Consider the following 21,360-nt stretch of genomic DNA (forward strand, 5'->3'; position numbering starts at 1 on the left):
CTGGAGCTCAACCAGAGTGATCATCGGGTTCTTGGTCACCTCTCTTACAAAGGCCCTTCTCCCCCGATTGCTCAGTTTGGCCAGGCGGTCAGCTCTAGGAAGAGTCCTGATTGTTCCAAAATTCTTTCATTTAAGAATTATGGAGGCCACTGTGCTCTTGGGAAACTTCAAAGCAGCCAACATTTTTTATAGCCTTCCCCAGATCTGTGCCTCGACACAATCCTGTTTTTGAGCTCTGCAGGCAGTTCCTTTGAACTCATGGCTTGGTTTTTGCTCTGATATGCATTTTCAGCTGTGAGACCTTATACAGACAGGTGTGTGCCTTTCCAAATCATGTCCAATCAATTGAATTTGCCACAGGTGGACTCCAATCAAAGCGTAAAGATGATCCAGAGAAATGAGATGCACCTGAGCTAAATTTCATGTGTCATAGCAAAGGGTCTGAATACTTATGTCAATGTGATATTTAAGTTTTCAAAAATTTGCTTTGTGATTATGGGGTATGGAGTGTAGATTGATGTGAAAAAAATTATAATTTAAAGCATTTTAGCATAAAGCTGCAACAAAATGTGAAAAAAATGAAGGGGTCTGAATACTTTGAGTGCACTGTATATATATACATATACAGCTCTGTAAAAAATTAAGAGACCACCGCAAAATGATCAAATTCTCCAAATGTATGGGTATGTGTTGAGTAAAATGAACATTTTTGTTTTATTCTATAAAGTACTGACAATTTTTTCCCAAATTCCAATTAAAAATATTGCCATTTAGAGCATTTATTTACATAAAATGACAACTGGTCAAAATAACAAAAAAGATGCAGTGTTATCAGACCTCAAATAATGCAAAGAAAACAAGTTCATATTCATTTTTAAACACAATACTGATGTTTTAACTTAGGAAGAGTTCAGAAATCAATATTTGGTGGAATAACCCTGATTTTCAATCACTGTTTCATGCATCTTGGTATGTTCTCTACCAGTCTTTCACATTGCCATTGGGTCACATGTTGCCACTCCTGGTGCAAAAATTCAAGCAGCTCAGCTTTGTTTCATGGCTTGTGGCCTTCCTCTTTATTACATTCCAGTGGTTTTAAGTGGGGTTCAGGTCTGGAGATTGGGCTGGCCATTTTTGATAATAAAACAAAAATGTTCATTTTACTCAAACTCATACCTATAAATAGTAAATCCAGAGAAACTGATAATTTTGCAGTGGTCTCTTAATTTTTTTCCAGAGCTATGTGTGTGTGTGTGTGTGTGTGTGTGTGTGTGTGTATGTATGTGTATATATATATATATATATAAATAAAATTACACTCAATTTCGCCAATAGAAATAGGATTTGCTCAGCAACAACAAAAATTAGAGGGAACCTTGCTCTCAAGTAGGGTTGGAATTCAAGAACCGGTTCCATTTTTAAAGCAATCTGATAATTTTCACAATGTTCAAATCCGTAAACAGTTAAAAACATAATAATAATAATAAAAACAAATACTAAGAGAATGTTTCCTACACCTCTGCTGGTGCTTATTCAAGAAATGTAAAGGGTGGAAAAACAATTTCAGCTTGTCAGTTGTTTATTTAAAAAATGCAAAAATCCTGGTTTGTGAGGCATTTACAATGCAAGTGAATTAAACCTGTTCATAAACATTAATACACACCACTGTTTTAAAAAGTATAGCCACAAGACAAACACTGTACATGTTAATATGATAAAATCAGGGATTAATCGCAGTTACAGCGTTTACCAGATTACAAGATTTACTGTGTTATGTCATCATGACAACGTTGTAATATTGGATATTATTTTACACAGATAAGGTTAGTAAGCAATTTTATCACACTAAAATCATGTAAACATATGTAATTTTTACATCTTGTGGCTGTACTTTTGTAACCATGTATATTTTTACATTTATGGACTGGCCCTATTCACTACCATTGAAAGTGCCTTACTGAAACTGGGATTTTTGTTATTTTAGATTACGTTTTTTTTTTTTTTTTTTTAATAAATGAGGGATGAGACAAAATTACTTTTTGTAGTAATCAACATTGCCAAAAATGCTGTCAGTTGAGGTTTACATCTATTGAGCCTGCAACATTCCTTTAAGAATCCAGAATTGATTTGAATCAGAAACATTTTGAAAATATGTACACTGGTTGCCAAATGATTGGAATAATGTACTGATTTTGCTCTTATGGAAAGAAACTGGTACTTTTATTCACCAAAGTGGCATTCAACTGATCACAATGTATAGTCAGGACATTAATAATGTGGAAAATTACTATTACAATTTGAAAAAAAATGTTCAGAACTTCTTAAACTACTTCAAAGAGTTCTCATCAAAAAATCCTCCATGTGCAGCAATGACAGCTTTACAGATCCTTGGAATTCTAGCTGTCAGTTTGTCCAGATACTCAGGTGACATTTCACCCCACACTTCCTGTAGCACTTGCCATGGATGTGGCTGTCTTGTCGGGCACTTCTCATACACCTTACAATCTAGCTGATCCCACAAAAGCTCAATGGGGTTAAGATCCATAACACTCTTTTCCAATTATCTGTTGTCCAATGTCTGTGTTTCTTTGCCCACTTTAACCTTTTCTTTTTGTTTTTCTGTTTCAAAAGTGGCCTTTTCTTCCCATAATGCCTGCACCCCTGAGTCTTCTCTTTACTGTTGTACATGAAACTGGTGTTGAGCGGGTAGAATTCAATGAAGCTGTCAGCTGAGGACATGTGAGGTGTCTATTTCTCAAACTAGAGACTCTGATGTACTTATCCTCTTGTTTAGTTGTACATCTGGCCTTCCACATCTCTTTCTGTCCTTGTTAGAGCCAGTTGTCCTTTGTCTTTGATGACTGTAATGTACACCTTTGTATGAAATCTTCAGTTTTTTTTTTTTTTTTTGGCAATTTCAAGCATTGTATAGCCTTCATTCCTCAAAACAATGATTGACTGATGAGTTTCTAGAGAAAGCTGTTTCTTTTTGCCATTTTTGACCAAATATTGACCTTAAGACATGCCAGTCTATTGCATACTGTGGCAACTCAAAAACAAACGCAATGACAATGTTCAGCTTCATTTAATGAACCAAATAGCTTTCAACTGTGTTTGATATAATGGCAAGTGATTTTCTAGTACCAAATGAGCAATTTAGCATGATTACTCAAGGATAAGGTGTTGGAGTGATGGCTGCTGGAAATGGGGTCTGTCTAGATTTGATCAAAAATGACTTTTTTCAAATAGTGATGGTGCTGTTTTTTACATCAGTAATGTCCTGACTATACTTTGTGATCAGTTGAATGCCACTTTGGTGAATTAAAATACCAATTTCCTTCCGAAACAGCGAATTCTGTACATTATTCCAAACTTTTGGCCGCCAGTGTAGTTTTACACAAAACTCCTGAAAAGATAATTTCCAGTTAACTGCCAAAAACAACATTCACAGGCAGCACAAGCACATAAAAACTCCAAGCTTTCTCAATTATAACCACCATCATGCCTTGTTTATTTCCAGTCTTCATTGATGCCTCTGAATTAATCATGAGCAATAAGCAGTTCCAGCACTTTATATGCAAACTAGTGTGTGCCAGTTCACTCACCTACTGCAACTGGTCCCATGCCCGCCGATCTGCCATGCGTACTGCCGCCAAGCCCCGCGCTGCCCCTGACCAACCCTTTAAACCTCTGTATCTGTGACAGCATATCTCTGGTCCCTGATTGGCAAGTTAGTGTCCGTGGTTTAAAGTGCCTCCAGCGGCACGCTTTGATGTTTCGTAGGATCTGTCTCAGGTCTGAATAGGCCAGATATGAGGAAGAGGAGGATGATGGCTGTGATGAAGACGATGTGTGGGTTGAGGTATTCGTTTGGGAAGTGGTTTCCAAATTGAGAGGTGAAGCAGGAAAGGAGAAGTCCGGATCCGAATCCAGACTTTGGAATAAATCGTCCAAATCCGAATATGCTCGGTCCAGGAGAATCCTGAGGAACAGGTTAAATTAAATCAAGACAAAGCACTTTTCACTAATGCGGTTTGAAAGTGTATGAAATTCTTAATTAAAATACAAAAATATTGGGGTGGGGGGGTGCACATAGACAAACTTCTTTGGCTGCTGCATTGCTTCTCGTTGTTGGTCCAGTGTCTAGCATATTCATTATTAAAGACTGTTATAATGTAGTCTGTTACAAAAAGTGCAAAAAACTAAATAATAATAAAAAGGCATAATCAAAATATAACGCATCATATTTTGTCATTAACCTTGTGTGACCCCGCATCCTACTGCATGTACTCTGTTTTGTCTTTGCGATACGCTATGAATAATTTCATTTCATTTAAACCGACTGATCTCAGTTCAGGACACTCTGGGTCCTTTGTCTTTGGGAGAAATGCCAACAAAACTACATCTGGTAAGAAACCTCATTAAGTTTTTTAATTGAAACCTGATTGAGTCAAATTACTAGAGTCTCTAGTTTCATCCGATATGTAATTTTAAAAATCTGAGTGATTTATCGCAAAACAGCACGCTGTTAAACACAATGACCACGGATGTGGACTACAAGGCTATTTTTCCTTAGAAATCGAATATCCACAGTGCATTATCACATTGAAAATCAATGGGTTCATCCAAAAGCTGAAAAATGTTGCTCTCAGATGCTTTATATGGAGCTAGGTTGAAAATAAGGTGCATTTTGAACTGTTCTGAGACCCTTTGTTCTGTTCCATTTAGCTACGCTCCATCTAGCTGTTTGAATGGAAGAACTCCTCTGGTGTGTGCGCTTCTCTAAAGTGTTCAATGCTGTTTCTGCTCTGGACGGAAAATCATGATGCGCTGTTTTGGAGCTTCTTGCTGTGATGATTCAGACTGCAAGTTACCGCCAAAAATCATTACATAATCCATCTCAAAAAAAAAAAAAAAGGCCCCTTTTTGACACGTTTGTTTGGCACTGAATTTCAAATGAAGTGAAAAGTCACATCACGCATAATCATTTTCGATCATTGTTATCAAGACTGATTATTGCTGTCACTTTCCAGTACTCGAGTACCCATTCCTACTACATACTATACTTTATATGAAAAGTTTTACTTTCTACCCATTTTATATAAGGTTTGCAATTTTTACACCACTGTTAACAACATTTGGGAAATTTCTAAATACAGTTTAAAACCCCAATGTGTGGGGGAAAAAAAGCCAATTTATAAAAACAATTTTTTAAAAATACTGAAATACATATATATTAGGGCTGTCGATTTAACATGGCAATTCAGTGCAATTAATTCTATAAAAAACATGTCAAAAATTGTTCACGCAAATTAATCATTTCCCCGGAACGTAATAAGCAATATTCCTACAAGAGGTAAACAGATTTTACTGATCGATCCAGTTTAATATATAGGCTACAAAAAGCTTCATTTGGTTAATACTTAAATATTGATAATTCTAACAAAGCCAAGTCTTATTTATTTCAAAATAAGAGTCCCTGGTGTGTTTCAGGGTTGTTTATAGTTAAAAGGGCCCTGTTACGCACCAAATCTTTTTTTTTTCCTGGTTATTATTGGGGTTTTGGTTGAACAATAAACCTCATACGTGATTTTATTCATTTTGGATTCTTGTAGCCTCTATGTCTGTGCCCGTCGCAGCAAGGAAAGACTAAGATTTAAATTTTTTTACATTCTATAAATTGATTTTAAAATTATCGGCCGTTTAATCTATTAACGGTCTTCAGCACCACCTTAGTTATCGGTATTGACAAAATCCACAATCGGTCGACCTCTTATTCCTACCATCTGAGCAATTCAAGCTTGAAGTATGTGACGAGGAGGAGGGCGGGGTCAGGCCGTGAGGACACACGGCCAGCCCTGAATTGGGCTAATCAGCCGGGCAGGGGATAAAGACTAGCCGAGCGCTGGAGGAACCACTGCAGTCCGCCAAGGAAGGGGAGGAGCGGTTCCATCCGCCAGGGGTCGGAGGACTTGCTGCTGTCCGCCGGGGGAGCGAGCATGTTGGCGTCCGCCAGAGGGCGGAGGAGGGGTTGAGGACCGGGCGGCAGCGTGCCCGGGAGACGGCAAGTACGTTTTTCTCTCTCTCCTGTCTCCATTTCCCCGGTCTGAGTCAGGCAATGAAGGAGTGTGACGAAGAGGAGTGCAGGGCCGGGCCGTGAGGACCGCTCCTCCCCTGAATCAGGCTAATCAGCCGGGAGGGGGATAAAGACTAGCCGGAGGCGCCAGTTCGAGAGAGAAAGAGACGCACACGGCCACGTGCATGTGTGTCTGTGTTTGTTTGTTTTAAGTTACGTTTTTGATTAAGCTTTACGTTGACTGTTCAGCTGGTTCCTGCCGCCTCCTTGCCCATCCTTGAATTGTTACAAAGTACCACTGTTTTTTTCATCAGGGGGCAGTAAGCAAAACTCCAACTGTACAGGCAACACGCAGCTGTGCAGGGAACAAACAAACTCATCTTGTGCTGGCACTAATGTCAAGCAAGCCTGAGAAGCATTCAAACACAGCTGGAAGGAGCACAATTACGAATGCTGCATAAAAGAGCGACCTAAAAATGCTGCAATTATAACACGTTGCAACTAAAGAAAGATGCTCCAAAAGCATCCATCTGACACAGGTGTACAATGACGCATCCTTAGAAAAGCCCTTATAATAAATCTATCTTGGATAGATTGACAAATTCAATTGCATGGACAGCAATGGATTGCTGTGGACTGTAGGCCAATGATATTAACCTGCCGCCTCGTCCCGCCCGTCGCCTTGCCAACCCGACACAGCGTCGGGGAGTGGTAAGGGTGGTAAGGGAGTACCGGAACCGCGGGTCACATGACCCTCCCTCTGTTTCTCCACACCAGGGCCAATTGCCACTCTGATCCAAACGGGCCTGCAGAAACAGTGCAGTGTGACCAGGAGGTTATCCAATAACAACAAAGATCATTTACATACAAAAGTGTTACAGGAACAGTAACAAAAAGAGCCTGAGCTCTGTTCCAAAACCTAGTGAGCTGCCCAAGTAGGCAACATTTTAAGGCCTTATAGATGTACTCCCGACATGTACGCCATTCCAAAAAGTTGGGAAAATAGTTCTTAAAGCGAGAGAAATGTTGATTATAAACAGATATGCTTCATTTAATATCAAAAGTATAAAAAAATAATTGAATCTAAATCAAACTCACTTTTCACCAAATATTTGTATGTGCTTTAGATTTTTATGTATATTAAGAGTACCTCAATGTTAGTTTAGCAACAAGCTTACGCCAAACTCTCTTGAAATAAATCTGGAGACTGTGCTCCTGTGTTCTTCATGCGAGGAATGCAATTTGGAAAAGTTAAATGTACCAAAGAAATCAATTATGTGGGTCTATTTAAGTTGGATGCTGCCAATGTAGACTGCTCACTAGGTTGCGGAATGGAGCCTGTGTTTACATGGTTTTAGGGATAAACAGAAGTGTAGAACAATTGTGGAGAGGAAAGAGGAAGGATGTTTGAGAGGAGAATAGAGGAAACAAGGGATGAGAGATATATGAGATACAAGGGCAGTGTTTCGACACCTACGGCATGATAATGGCATCCTGCTTTCCTCCTGAAGGCAAACGCTCCGTCAGGCTCATTCTCTTCCTCCGCCTCTGACGACCCTGAATGCATCTGCACAACAATTGGAAACAAACACCAAATCAAGGAACAGTTCATAAAAAAAAAAAAAAAAAGAGAACTCTATTTCCATTTACTCCACAAATGGAGAAATTTCCAGTAGAATGTCCAAGTTTCTCTTTTTCATACAATGAAAGTGAATGGTGACTATGACTGCCAAGCAAGGTTTTCAGTGATTAACCAGTTCCTCACACAAAACCATCAATACGGACTTGTCGTATGGACTCCTTTTATGGTTTTATTGAGCATGACAGCCACCCTGGTCACAATCCACTTTAATTTTTTGGAAAACAGTAACATGAACATCCTTCTAAACATCTCCTTATGTGAAGAATGTCATATAGGTTTGTAATGACATGAAGGTGAGTAAATGACAGAATTTTCAATTTCACACAATTCAGGTCAAGGATGTGCGTGTACCTGTGAAAAGGGCTCGTCGTCAGAGCTGGGGAAGTCGTACTGGTTGAGGTCTTTGGGGTTAAAGAGGGAGGGGACACTGTGCAAGGGGGCGGAGAGAGGCAGGATTTTGGGTTTCTTCTCGTACTTCCTTTTCGTTCTGATCACCTCTGCCTTCTCAGGCTGAGAAAAATAGATGTTTTTTATTATTTTTTTTTACTTTTCAACTACCAAAAAACTTTCAGATCTACATCAAACTTGTAAATACAAGTTGGAAACTTTACTGGGACAAGCAATCTTGTAAAATGATTGCTAACATATATTCACCGTTATCCCAGGCAACCGATTTCTGATTTTCTACATAGCTGTACTAGTTTCAAGTCTCTTGTATCTCTTGCATTTGGAAAAGCAGTCGTTTAAAAAGCTGGATAACGTACAGTCATTATTACTAAATAAACCTCTTCAGGATGATACAAGTCCTCTAATCCCCCTGTCAGATTTATTTTGATAATGACTTGCTGACTGTACATTATCCTTTACATATAAATCTACTTATATCTAGTGATGCTCAGTCAGTGCATGTCCACTGTGTACCCACCTTGGACTTGTAATCTTTAAAGTCCATATGGTCCTGGTGGCGGTATTGAGTGCTGTTGGAGAAGGGCAATATGGGAATCTTATAAACAGGTTTAGCCATAGCTAGTGCTTCTGCCATCACTTCTGAGCCGAAGTCTGGCATGGTGTTCCTGAAAAGAGAGAGTAGGCCATTTAAAAAAAAAAAAAAAAGGCAACTGCTGTTTTAGAAACATGACAGAAAAGCTAAATTCATCTTTTTTTCTTTTTCTTTGCTTTGTGAGAGGTAATAACTTTGTTAATTGTAAGCGTTACAGTAAATCACATTATATACATGCACACACAAATTACACATCTTATTTCAGTAATTCAGAGACAAATGAGTAATGGAGCTCTACCTTGGTGATGTAGCCCTAATGTACATAGGTGAACTATAATTGCTCATATAGCCATGTAAAACATTCCCCCTTAAGTAGGGTGTGCAACGCAGCCGTAGCCAATTAAAAATCCATGACCCGAACTTATTATGCACAAACACACTCGCACAATATAAGACAGAATAACAGAGGCAATTAAGAAAATTCCAGAGCCGAGAAGGTCAGGCTCTTTAAAATAGAAATCCAAGGTAAACTCAGATTTTGCGTATTCATCGCAAGATAACAACATGCAATTATGTCACTGATAAGATTTCTGCACGAGCTCCAAGTGTGTGTGTCTACCTCTTCTCGACGATCTCCAGTGTGAGGTGGAGCAGTTCTCGTTTGCTCTTCTCTCGTTTCTTGATCATCTCTAAGATGGTGACGGCTCGGCTCAGGTCCCTTTTTAGTTTGAGCATCTTCTCATACGATGCTTCATCGTTCTTACGGTTCTGAGACAGAGATGAGCAACGCCATTAGTATACTTTATATTTACTTCACAAACATTTACGGATCAGGATTAGAGGACTTAATCAAAGACATAATATCAGGAAACAAGACAAAACTCTCTGGTTTGAAATAAAGAGTTATAGCATTGCAATTATGTCAAAATAGAGCTGTCAGGACACCAAAATATCAGCGGTCGATACAAACACCAGTAAAATGTCACGATTCTTGAAACCAATTTCTACAGCAAAAACTAATATTCTACTGAACATACTCCTTCAAAAGTGAAATATTCATATAAACTAGATAGGTAAAGTTTGTCAAAAACTTCGAAGTTGGCTTGACAAAGCCTTGTCTGAAAGCTTTAACCAAAGATTTAAAAGTTTGATGATTATATAGACATTGCAGTGAGATGAACCACCAGCTAACTAGATAGACAGACTGTTACAAGGATAGTCAGATAAACAGTCAGTCAGTCAGACAGACCGATCTTTACACAGCCGAGTTAAGCCTGCTCTGACCCACCTCATCCCCTAGAATCAAAGGCAGTTCTGATGCTACTTAAACTCTGTGTAAATGAAATGCAGCATCATATATTATTATAGAGCATATATTTCATAATTTAGTTTCATATTTAACAGTATAACTTTATATTTTCATTCATTTCATGTTTCTGTTTTCATAACTTTATATTTAAAACATTAATCTCATAACATTATTTATGCAGTTGTTGTTGCTATGTAAATGCATTTATGCCTGCTCTGAGCAGCATTTAACGGTCTGTGTAAATGCACCTAAATGCCACTTTAGATGCAACTTCTGTGCCACCTTTGCAGTGTAAGGATGGCAATAGATAAGATGCAATCGTGAATGCTATTGCCGGTTATGCATGCCACCAAATTGTTTACATTCCAGTGATGCATTGGATTAGGAGTTTGAGACCGGTCCATGTGCGTTACGCTGATCTGTCCATTGAGCCATGGTGACTGATCCGGGTAGAGCTGTTTCTTTTCCCTTTTGAGACATTTGCCACTTGATATTTCACAAACATAACAAAAAAACGACAGTGCATAAACAGAGTCGGACAACTCTGTTGTCGCACCAGTGCGACCTCATGCTAAATTTTATCGCACTGTTAGGAAATATAATTGCATAATGTGACCATTTTGTCGCAGTTTGAAGCCCTGATAGTGCTTGATGTTTTTCAGGTAAAAATGTTTGTAGTATTCAAAGTCAAAATATGGAGATTTCCACAATTTTCATAATATGCGCCAACCCATTTTACATACAGCAAAACTGATATTCTTAACATGTTGATGTGCATACCACCCCCCCCCCCAGAACTGATGTCACTTTGCTTAAATTAGTTCACATTTACTATATAGTCTAGTCCAAAAAATAAATAAAAATAAAAAAAAATGTATCATTTTCAAGATTATGAACAATTTTGAACAGCACACTATATAGTAAATGTGAACTAATTTAAGCAAAGTAAAGTCGGGGGCCTGGGTACCTCAGTGGTAAAAGACGCTGGCTACCACCCCTGGGGTTCACTAGTTCGAATCCAGGGTGTGCTGAGTGACTCCAGCCAGGTCGCCTAAGCAACCAAATTGGCCTAAGCGACCGGTAACCTCCACCTGGTCGCTATAATGTGGTTCGTTCTCGGTGGGGCGTGTGGCGAGTTGGGTGTGGATGCCGTGGTGGATGGCGTGGAGCCTCCACACGCGCTATGTCTCTGTGGCAACACGCTCAACAAGCCACGTGATAAGATGAGTGGATTGACGATCTCAGACGCGGCGGCAACTGGGATTCGTCCTCCGCCACCCGGATTGAGGTGAATCACTACATGACCACGGAGACTTAGAGCACATTGGGAATTGGGCATTCCAAATTGATTGGAAAAAACCCAAAAAAACAAAGTCAAACCCATGGGTGGGGTCAATGAGCATCAACAGGTTAATTGTTTTTTTTTTATGTTTGAAAATGTTTGAAGTTTGACTGCTGAAAATTTTTTACTGGGTTACAAATAAAACCAGAATAAAAACCTGTGCCCCTGTCCAAACACTACAGTCTTTACATGTCATGAGCGTGTGCTACTGCTCTGATAACCTTTCATTAAAACCTAAACAATGTTATTTGTTATTTTATTAATCTTTTAATGCTTGATGAGTTCGAGCTTGTCGTTGAGCAGAATGTCTCAACATGAGCAGAGAAATGATGCTTAATTAACTGCCAAATCATGCTGCAGAACTGAATTTAATTATCACCATCAAGTCCAGATTTAATGAACTGTGAAAAATTCTCTCTCTTTATTTTTTTCCAGTTCAGTGATGCTCAGAACTCAAACAAATAACAAATAACACCACACACACACACACACGGATGATAATCACCAGCTTCTACTCGAGACAATCTGCTTATTGTTAATGGCAAACTTATTTGAGTCATTATAATATTCAACTTCAAAACTAAGTTAAAGAACTATGCTTGGCAGAACTTCAGCTTGATCGACTGATCTGGTGTGCAAATCCATACATTTTTTCCATTGTCATTTTGACAATAGCAAATCTAAGCATGCATAATGGAAAATAGGGTTTTTATAATATAGCTCTTTTGAATTAAGAGAGTTTGATGTAATATTAGGGCAGGGCGATAGATTGAATTTTCACAATATATTTGCAATAATCAACTAATTTATATAACAAAAGGAACATTGTAATTATTGGCATATGTTTTTTGGCCATTAAGTTTCCTAAACTCCACATGAATTGATACAGCCACAGCTCACCTTTCTCGTCTGCATCTTCTCGGTCCTGCGCCTGAAGGCCACGTAGGGGTCATTAGTGCTGGAACCGTCCCTCTTTTCCTGTTTGATGGTCGGGATGAGGGACCCGTTTTTACACAGTTTCCTCTTCCTGCTCCAGTATTCAAACACCTCCCTGATCAGATCATCATCCTCCTTCAGTAAAAGCTTTGCTTCCTGTAGAGTTACCAGCTGTGAAACAGAGAAATGGGTACCACAGTTTTAAGACTACAACATATCGTAAAAACAACATTTCATCTTTGAATGTGTGTTTGTCTATTAAATATTCTGGGTAATTTGACAATACTTTCAACTACTGGTAAGAGCGCAGTACTCTCAGCACCATTTCACACATTCTACAATGTTCAAATCCATTCTGCAGATCTTCCCGTAAAATGAGCACAGAAACCTGCTATCTCGACATCTGCATTCACCATATCCATACTGGCCGACCACTAAGCATGACAGAAGGCTTAACAACTTCCTGTTTAAAGCCGGGCATATACGGTGCGAGGTTGTGAGTCCCTGCACACGTTACGAGTCAGTTTATCTGATAATCGTACAGATGCAGTGGTACATGACACGACTTAACGACCTGGTGAATTTCGAAGCAATCGCACAAATTTTTGCGCTATTTATCATAAGACAAAAGCCAGAGGAGGACATTGCTTTCATTCTTTGTAGCTTGCCATTTAGAAATAACAAAAGAAGACTGGCATGGCCAGGGGCTCCATTAGCTGAAAACTCATCTGCCGATTTAAAAACAAAAAACAAAAAAAAACAAATCTTAAAAATCTTGTTTTAGCACTGCGGTTGATTAACAGGTAGAACTTCCAACGTAGAAGTCCTTGGTTTCACCAGACTCACGCTTGGGGAGTTGAAAAATATCTCACATATCCAATATCATGTATATACAGATGCTATACTCCCTAAATGTCGCCCTAGAACTGAAACGAATGGAAGTATGATGAATAAAAATAGACCATGACGTAAATTTTACAACTTTTTCCATCAGAGTGATAAAGATGGCTTTCTAGCGCAACCTGTGTGGCAAACGATTTGTTTAAAGAGCAGAGAACAGCATGACATTTCTGTATAATCCTTCCCAGTGGTTGTGAATAATATGGGAAAAACACAGTTTTAACACACCTCACGAATTCAAGCCGACAGCGCCCACATTTTTTTAGAGAGTTTTAAAAATTATCGGGAGGTTGTGAGCTGCTCTTAAGCCGCTCCGCTCCACTCATAATTCCTCTCACACGATGCAAGCTGCGACCACACAAGCACCAACGATTTCCACGCGATCTCTCCTGACTGGAAAAAAAAAAACAAAATCAGTCTGGAGCTCGCACGACAGCCGAAAATCGCACCGTGTGCTTTAAGAGGTTTACGGATTCCACACGACGACATGCCGAATTCAAACAGAGATTCAGCAGAAACACTTCTTGAGCTTTCAATTTAAAGTTTCGAGGCTCACCACCGTGGGAAATCCCTAAGGTTTTTTTTTAATGCGGTTCATAATGTGAGTGGTGAATCTTTATAATAACCTGCTGTCCGCTGCCTTTCTCCAATCTGTCTATCATCACCTCGAACTGCAGGGACCCCACCTCCAGCCTCTTCTTCAACTTATTCACAAACACCTCATCCTCCGAGTCCAGATCATAGTCTGGCTGCTCCGTGTCCAGACTGAAAGCTGTGGAGAGAGAGAGAGAGAGAGAGAGAGAGAGGGTGAGTTACTGCAGTACTGTGGCCGTTACTGCATGCTAATTGGCTCAAAGTTCAAAGCTTGTAGTTATTCCTCAGGTCCCGCAATCTGGCCACTTTTCTTCCATTTTTAACTTCTTTCCATTCTTTTTTCATCCCATTCTACACCTGTGTGCACCATCTGATGTGTAAATGACAAGGGCTGACGACTACAACTCTCAGTTTCAGTCCAAAACCATTTTCAATTAAAACCAAATGAAAAATCGGTTGATTTGCTGAAGACTTCCAGACTAAAAGCCAAAGTATACTTCGTTTGTCCATGTTGCTGATCGGAACACAAATGGCACAACTTTTTCATCAGCACAGTATGCATGCGGTCAAGATTTTCTTGATGCTTACAGTGCTTGTCTGTGTGCACTGTCAGTGCATGCACCTGCTGTTGACTGTACTAAAAGTGTGTCACACAGCAGTTATAGTGCGCATGCGTCAAACACGTTCGTACTCACCTGCAATCAAGAGAGTATACTTAAGACTGAGCACTCAACCGTGTGTGAGGCGATCTAGAATACGGAAAACCAAAGTATATTCAAGCCTTTACAGCATCAAAATATTGAAATAGAGTTTTGAGGAACTTAGTAGCAAGTAAACAAAATACCACTAAGCACAACCGTACATTCAACTTTGTTTGCAGAGAAAATAGTGGGGAAAAATATATAAAAACATGAAATAATAATAAAAAAAATATATAAAAGTATAAACACATTTTCTGTGTTTTCTGCAAACAAAGTCCATTTCCTGAAAAAAAAAACAAAAAAAAAACCTTGCACCGGTTGATTTACAGATCAAAGTATATTTCATGTACTACATAACACGAGCATACAAATGGAAATCGCACAAAAGGAGCTCTAAAATATGATTGCACACTAGGGCTACGTTCACACAGCAGCAGAATACGGTTGTCAGTCCTGTTTTAAGTGCTTAATACAGTTGCATTTACACAGTTCGGTTATTTACGAGTGTGATAACCACATTTTATAACCAAACAGACACCTGCAAATTTACTTCTGAAAGATGGTGCAGTTCCCACTTTGTTGGGACAATCTGGTGCTTCAGAATCACAACCTGTATGTATGTTTGATTATGGATTTTTCTGCTACCGAGAGTTCAAATGCAGAGTTTTGTGTTGTTGCTACGCTGTGCACTGGCTGTACACCTGTAGGCCTCTTCTAACGTGCTAGCTAATGTTGTTGTGTTGAAATAGTTTTGCTAATCAGCTGTGGGCCCACTTTTACCAACAATTGTGTAGAATTATGCAGATTGTTTGTCGTTCTTACTATCATGAATAGTGATCAAGTGTGGAGATGGATTTATTTTAACAAACAGTAATTTTTCGTCTGCAATCCACAGTAGTGCTCGGCTAACCTATCACGGATTTAAGACTGATATCGGTCGATTTCGATCGGTGGCCGATTGATCGGTGCACCCCTAATAAAGACATCTTTATGGGTCTAAACTCCTGAAGAGAAATAGTCCAGTATCTCATAGCAGTCATTTTAAATGTATTTTGACAGGCAGATCGTTGGACTGTACACAAACCCTAAGCGTTTGCATCAAGACCTATACTTCTTAGGCCTATACTTTGGCCTTTAGACCCCGTTTACACCAGGCTTTAAGATGATCCAATCACAAGCTGTCAGACGACACACGTTGTTGTTTACAACTGGTCTTAAGTTAACATGCTTCTCAAATGTGTCTCCTGTGACCACTTGTGTTCGGATTTCGTGGGGATGGTCTCGTTACGTGACGACATACAGTGCATCCGGAAAGTATTCACAGCGCTTCACTTTTTCCACATTTTGTTATGTTACAGCCTTATTCCAAAATGGATTAAATTCAATATTTTCCTCAAAATTCTACAAACAATACCCCATAATGACAATGTGAAAGACGTTTGTTTGAAATCTTTGCAAATTTATAAAAAAAAAAAATAATAAAAAAAAAATCACATGTACATAAGTATTCACAGCCTTTGCTCAATATTTTGTTGAAGCACCTTTGGCACCAATTACAGCCTCAAGTCTTTTTGAGTATGATGCTACAAGCTTGGCACACCTATTTTTGGGCAGTTTCTCCCGTTCTTCTTTGCAGGACCTCTCAAGCTCCATCAGGTTGGGTGGGGAGCTGTCGGTGCACAGCCAATTTTCAGATCTCTCCAGAGATGTTCAATCGGGTTCAAGTCTGGGCTCTGGCTGGGCCACTCGAGGACATTCACAGAGTTGTCCCGTAGCCACTCCTTTGTTATCTTTGCTGTGTGCTTAGGGTCGTTGTCCTGTTGGAAGATGAACCTTCGCCCCAGTCTGAGGTCCAGAGTGCTCTGGAGCAGGTTTTCATCAAGGATGTCTCTGTACATTGCTGCATTCATCTTTCCCTCGATCCTGACTAGTCTCCTAGTCCCTGCCACTGAAAAACATCCCCACAGCATGATGCTGCCACCACCATGCTTCACTGTAGGGATGGTATTGGCCAGGTGATGAGCGGTGCCTGGTTTTCTCCAGACATGATGCTTGCCATTCAGGCCAAAGAGTTCAATCTTTGTTTCTCATGGTCCGAGAGTCCTTCAGGTGCCTTTTGGCAAACTCCAGGTGGGCTGTCATGTGCCTTTTACTGAGGAGTGGCTTCCGTCTGGCCACTCTACCATACAGGCCTGATTGGTGGAGTGCTGCAGAGATGGTTGTTCTTCTGGAAGGTTCTCCTCTCTCCACAGAGAAACGCTGGAGCTCTGTCAGAGTCCTGGTGGTTACAAACTTCTTCCATTTACGGATGATGGAGGCCACTGTGCTCATTGGGACCTTCAATGCTGCAGGCATTTTTCTGTACCCTTTCCCAGATCTGTGCCTCGATACAATCCTGTCTCGGAGTTCTACAGACAATTCCTTGGACTTCATGGCTTGGTTTGTGCTCTGACATGCACTGTTAACTGTGGGACCTTATATAGACAGGTGTGTGCCTTTCCAAATCATGTCCGATCAACTGAATTTACCACAGGTGGACTCCAATCAAGTTGTAGAAACATCTCAAGGATGATCAGTGGAAACAAGATGCACCTGAGCTCAATTTTGAGTGTCATGGCAAAGGCTGTGAATACTTATGTACATGTGATTTTTTTCATTTTTTATTTTTAATAAATTTGCAAAGATTTCAAACAGACTTTTCACATTGTCATTATGGGGTATTGTTTGTAGAATTTTGAGGAAAATAATGAATTTAATCCATTTTGGAATAAGGCAGTAACATAACAAAATGTGGAAAAAGTGAAGCGCTGTGAATACTTTTCGGATGCACTGTACATCATTCCCTATGACAGAGTATTATTGCATGACTTTAAATTCTTTTAAAAAGACAAAGCATGATCAAAAGTTCTCTTGAAAGGGGTTAAGAAAAATAAATCTGAAATAACTTCAGAAAAATGTTTTACATACCTTGTCCATAATGTCTGTTTCAGACATTAACATGCATCGCGAGCAGACGCCCTGAGAGAGATCCCAAGACATCTGGAGAGTTCTCCAAACACACTTCCCCATTTCAATTCCCTGTGTTCCCATTTAGTTCCCAGTGCCTCGTCTTAACCTTCCCCTCCCCTCTCGTCCATCTGGTGTGTGCTAGAGCGTGCTCAAATGCTCTGTGACAGCATGACAACTCTAGCTTCTATATCACACACCCCAGGGGCCACCAGACTCACTTAAACTCATCCAGTCATTCTCCCTCCCCCTAAAACACACACAGTCAGGCCAGAGGAAACACAACCATAACAGCCATAACATTCCCAGTGATCCCAGTTAAATATAGACTACCCCACACTGAGAAACCATACATTTTAAAAACCCAAGTTCCAACTAAGTTGTTTCTTAGAAGTCTAACAAAAATTACGGTGGGAGTATGACAAGGGTTCTTCCAAGGCAAGGGCTGTCAATGTTACTGAATTCTGGCTGACAATTAATTGTCATACAAATAAATGTGGTTGATGTGGTTTTATTCTAGAGACAAAAATGGGTATACGCCACTGCAGACAGGATGAGTCATCAATATTTTTGCAGCATTGTCCCAGAAGAGCAACCATGTACATTTTCAGTGTATTTCTCTGCTAAAAGCTCATTTTTGTCAACTTTTAGGAGAACACGAACACATAAATGGCTTTAAAGCTAAAAGACAAGGACTAAAATCCACAAAACTCCATATCTGATTTCATGGCATATTCAAAATATATTTTATTTTAGGGCTGGGAAATTTAACACGTACATTGCTGCGATTAATAATTTGGTTAAAATGTTACATTTTTTTTTACATAATGCAGTCTCTCTCTTTTTTTTTTTTTTTTACTTCCTGAAACGATGGGAGAAAAGTGTCCCGAGTTGTTCCTTGCAGGCTACAAACGCACCATTGTGAGTAAAGAAACAGATAAATACAGGTCAAAACCAAAACCAACCATGCTATTGTACAGCGTTCCTCCTCCTCGCTTGTAAACAGCGCTGCTCTTCCAGCTGTGATGCACTTGCCTCAGTTCTCACATGTTTCAAATGCCAATGCGATTATGTCATGCGCATACTGCTGCAGAACGGAAGTATGATTTAGTTAAAAAAATAAAAAATAAAAAAAAAGTACTTAAATATTTATCTTTTTCACACCAAAAGCGATCATGTTGCTTTAGAAGACATTAATTTAACAGCTGGTGTCGTATGGATGATGTTTATGCTGACTGTCTGTGATTTTTGGAGCTTCAAATGAGAAATCTCCATTCAGTTGCATTTTAAGGACCTACTGAGCCAAAATATATATATATATATTTTTTTTTCAAAGGTGTTCTGGTGAAGAAAGAAAGTAAAAAATGAGAGAACTTTCATTTTTGGGTGAACTAACCCTTTAAAGTTTTGAGATTTTAAACTTCAGCAAATTCAACTTCAGCCTTCAATATGTATTATATCTGTATGTGTAGTGTTTAATAATGCATTGGCAATATACACTTAAGGTTCTCTTGCAAAAAAGTTTGATATGAATTGAATTTTGATCCATTTGATCCTATTATTATTATTATTATATATAAAAAAGGTCCACAGGAAAACACAAGAAGATTTATCCCAAACTGTAATTACTACATGTCAAAAATTAATACCTGTAAAAATATTTCTTATTAATTCTATCAGCAAAAAACAAAACAAAAAAAACAACAAAAAACAAACAACCCCCGAACATTTGACCGTGTACATATTTAAATAATTGAAATAAATGATGGCCAACCAATTTCTTGCAAGTTCTTTGAGACAAAGTATGAAGTAAATATATTTGATTATTAAATTTTTTACTGTTAGTTGCAATGCATTATGCATCGCCATTACTGCACCATAAATTAATTGTGATTAATCACAGAAAAATCTGCGATTAATTAGTTTTAAAAAATGTATCGATTCACAGCCCTACTTTATTCACATGGCAATATGGGTGTAACAGTATGACATTTTCATGGTATGATAACAGTCACAAAATTACCATGGGATTACGGTATCAAGGTGCATTAATAATATTATTAGCAGTTTAATATCTGGTTATGAAATATGTCTGATAAACACACTGAAATATTTCAGTTATAACCAATTCTTGAACTTTATTTAGGATTTCTTCATCTTTAATCCTTTAACATCAGGGCACTCTCTTAATCCAACATGGTAAAACAATAATAACAAAAACGTTTTGCAACATGCACAGTAGTCATGATTATAAATAAAAAAAATAAATTGTTTTTGTTATTATGTGATTTATGAAATTGAATTGTAATAATTTGTAATGATTATTGCCCAGGTTAACACTTCAGATATGCATGTTGCATTCAGTAATGTGTTGCATTGTGATTGTTTAATTCTAAACAATACCTACTGAAAATATATTTCTCATTTGCAGTTTATTTTCTGCCACAGTTTCACTGTCAATTTCTTGCATGCACATCGTCAATGTCAATTTCCTGCACACTAAAATCCATGCACTTTGTAAACCCTTTTTAGTGCTATGTTTTACAAATAAAAATATATTAGTAGTATCAAACACATTGTTGGCCTACTGTTACAGTGCACTTATACAAATGAACAAACAGTTGGCACATCGTAATGATGAATGAGTGCTTAAATCCGTTTGCTGCATTTGTGACAGAAAGCATAAACAAACAGTAACTTTAGCCTACCCAGTAATTACAAATCATGTAAAACTACATCGAATCTGGTGTTTTTATTAAACGGGCTATAATTTATTATCCTGTATACTGTATTTCCACTTACATTCATCTCCGCAAATTCCATGGGATGGTGCTCACAGAGAATGTGCTTAAGGTTTGAAGTGTTTCCCGCCAGAGCCGATACTTTACTACAAATTTTACAGACTGGGTAACCATCAGTAATCCCAGACAGTGGACTTAGACTGCTTTGTTGGCAGACATAAAGGTTCAGGCTCGGACATGTCTGTATGATGCACTCATGCTGTGCTCTGTTTGTGCTGTACTTCTGATGTGCTCATGGTGCGCTGCGCTCGTGACACCTGCACGTCACCTTTAAAACTGAGTGACAGTCGAATGTAACATGAGGAAGGTGCAATTTAAAGATTTATTTTATCATCTCGCCAAGTTCATATGATGCTGTGTAAATGTCATCGATTCTGTCTTAAACTGATTTGGGTTTTAGAAAAGTTCTGAAAAATCTGTCTTTATATTCATGCAATACCGTCAATGAGAAGATTTCAACAGTATGAGAACCGTCCATTTTAAAACCGTGGTATATTATGAAACGTAACATCCCTACATGGCAATATATAATGGACAGGGTTTCATACAGGCATCACTAAATGAAAAACAAAAGACTTCAGTATTTTTTCCAGCACCAATTTTTCATTTTCAGGGTCTTCACAGAAGTAAGAACTCTGAGCTTCCATATTATTCTGAGTTCCTAACTTGTATTACGAGTGATGTGAAAAATATTTACAATAAAAGTAATTCCAAATGTGTAGGAGGTTATCGGCCAGGAAAAGTAATGCACCATGTGTAGTATGTAAAATGTATGTTTTATATATAATATATATATATAAAAACAGTTAGTTCCGGTCCTCGAATCTGATTGGACGAGAGACGTTCCATGAGTACTGATGGTCTCACACCATCATCACTCGGATTCTTCACTGTGTGTATCACTCCGCTTGTGTTTGTGCCATTCTAAACTAAAGTGTAAGAGCAGAGCAGATGTGTTTAGAGATATGTCTCATTCTTTACATTTGATATTGTGAAATTACATATTTTAGCCAGCAGGTGGAGGCAAAATAAAATTTGTGTGTGTAATATGAG

General features: G+C 38.7%; 1 protein-coding gene across 4 annotated transcripts in view; it reads right to left on the reverse strand.

Annotated features, from left to right (window-relative positions):
• LOC127427320 (enhancer of polycomb homolog 1-like) overlaps positions 1-21,360 on the reverse strand; it is a 62,123-nt gene that overhangs the window by 7,207 nt on the left and 33,556 nt on the right. For 3 of the 4 annotated variants that reach the window (XM_051674867.1, XM_051674866.1, XM_051674868.1), the window contains 8 exons: positions 13,832-13,977; positions 12,270-12,476; positions 9,338-9,486; positions 8,644-8,791; positions 8,070-8,228; positions 7,554-7,643; positions 6,734-6,882; positions 3,606-3,982 (listed from right to left, as the gene is read on the reverse strand). In XM_051674867.1, the coding sequence (XP_051530827.1) occupies positions 3,606-3,982; positions 6,734-6,882; positions 7,554-7,643; positions 8,070-8,228; positions 8,644-8,791; positions 9,338-9,486; positions 12,270-12,476; positions 13,832-13,977 (1,425 nt within the window). Of the gene's footprint in view, positions 1-3,605; positions 3,983-6,733; positions 6,883-7,553; positions 7,644-8,069; positions 8,229-8,643; positions 8,792-9,337; positions 9,487-12,269; positions 12,477-13,831; positions 13,978-18,471; positions 18,491-21,360 lie in introns of those variants that run through there. The other variant, XM_051674869.1, reaches the window with a different exon arrangement.

This window comes from Myxocyprinus asiaticus, chromosome 36 (assembly GCF_019703515.2).
Source record: "Myxocyprinus asiaticus isolate MX2 ecotype Aquarium Trade chromosome 36, UBuf_Myxa_2, whole genome shotgun sequence".
Taxonomy (NCBI): domain Eukaryota; kingdom Metazoa; phylum Chordata; class Actinopteri; order Cypriniformes; family Catostomidae; genus Myxocyprinus; species Myxocyprinus asiaticus.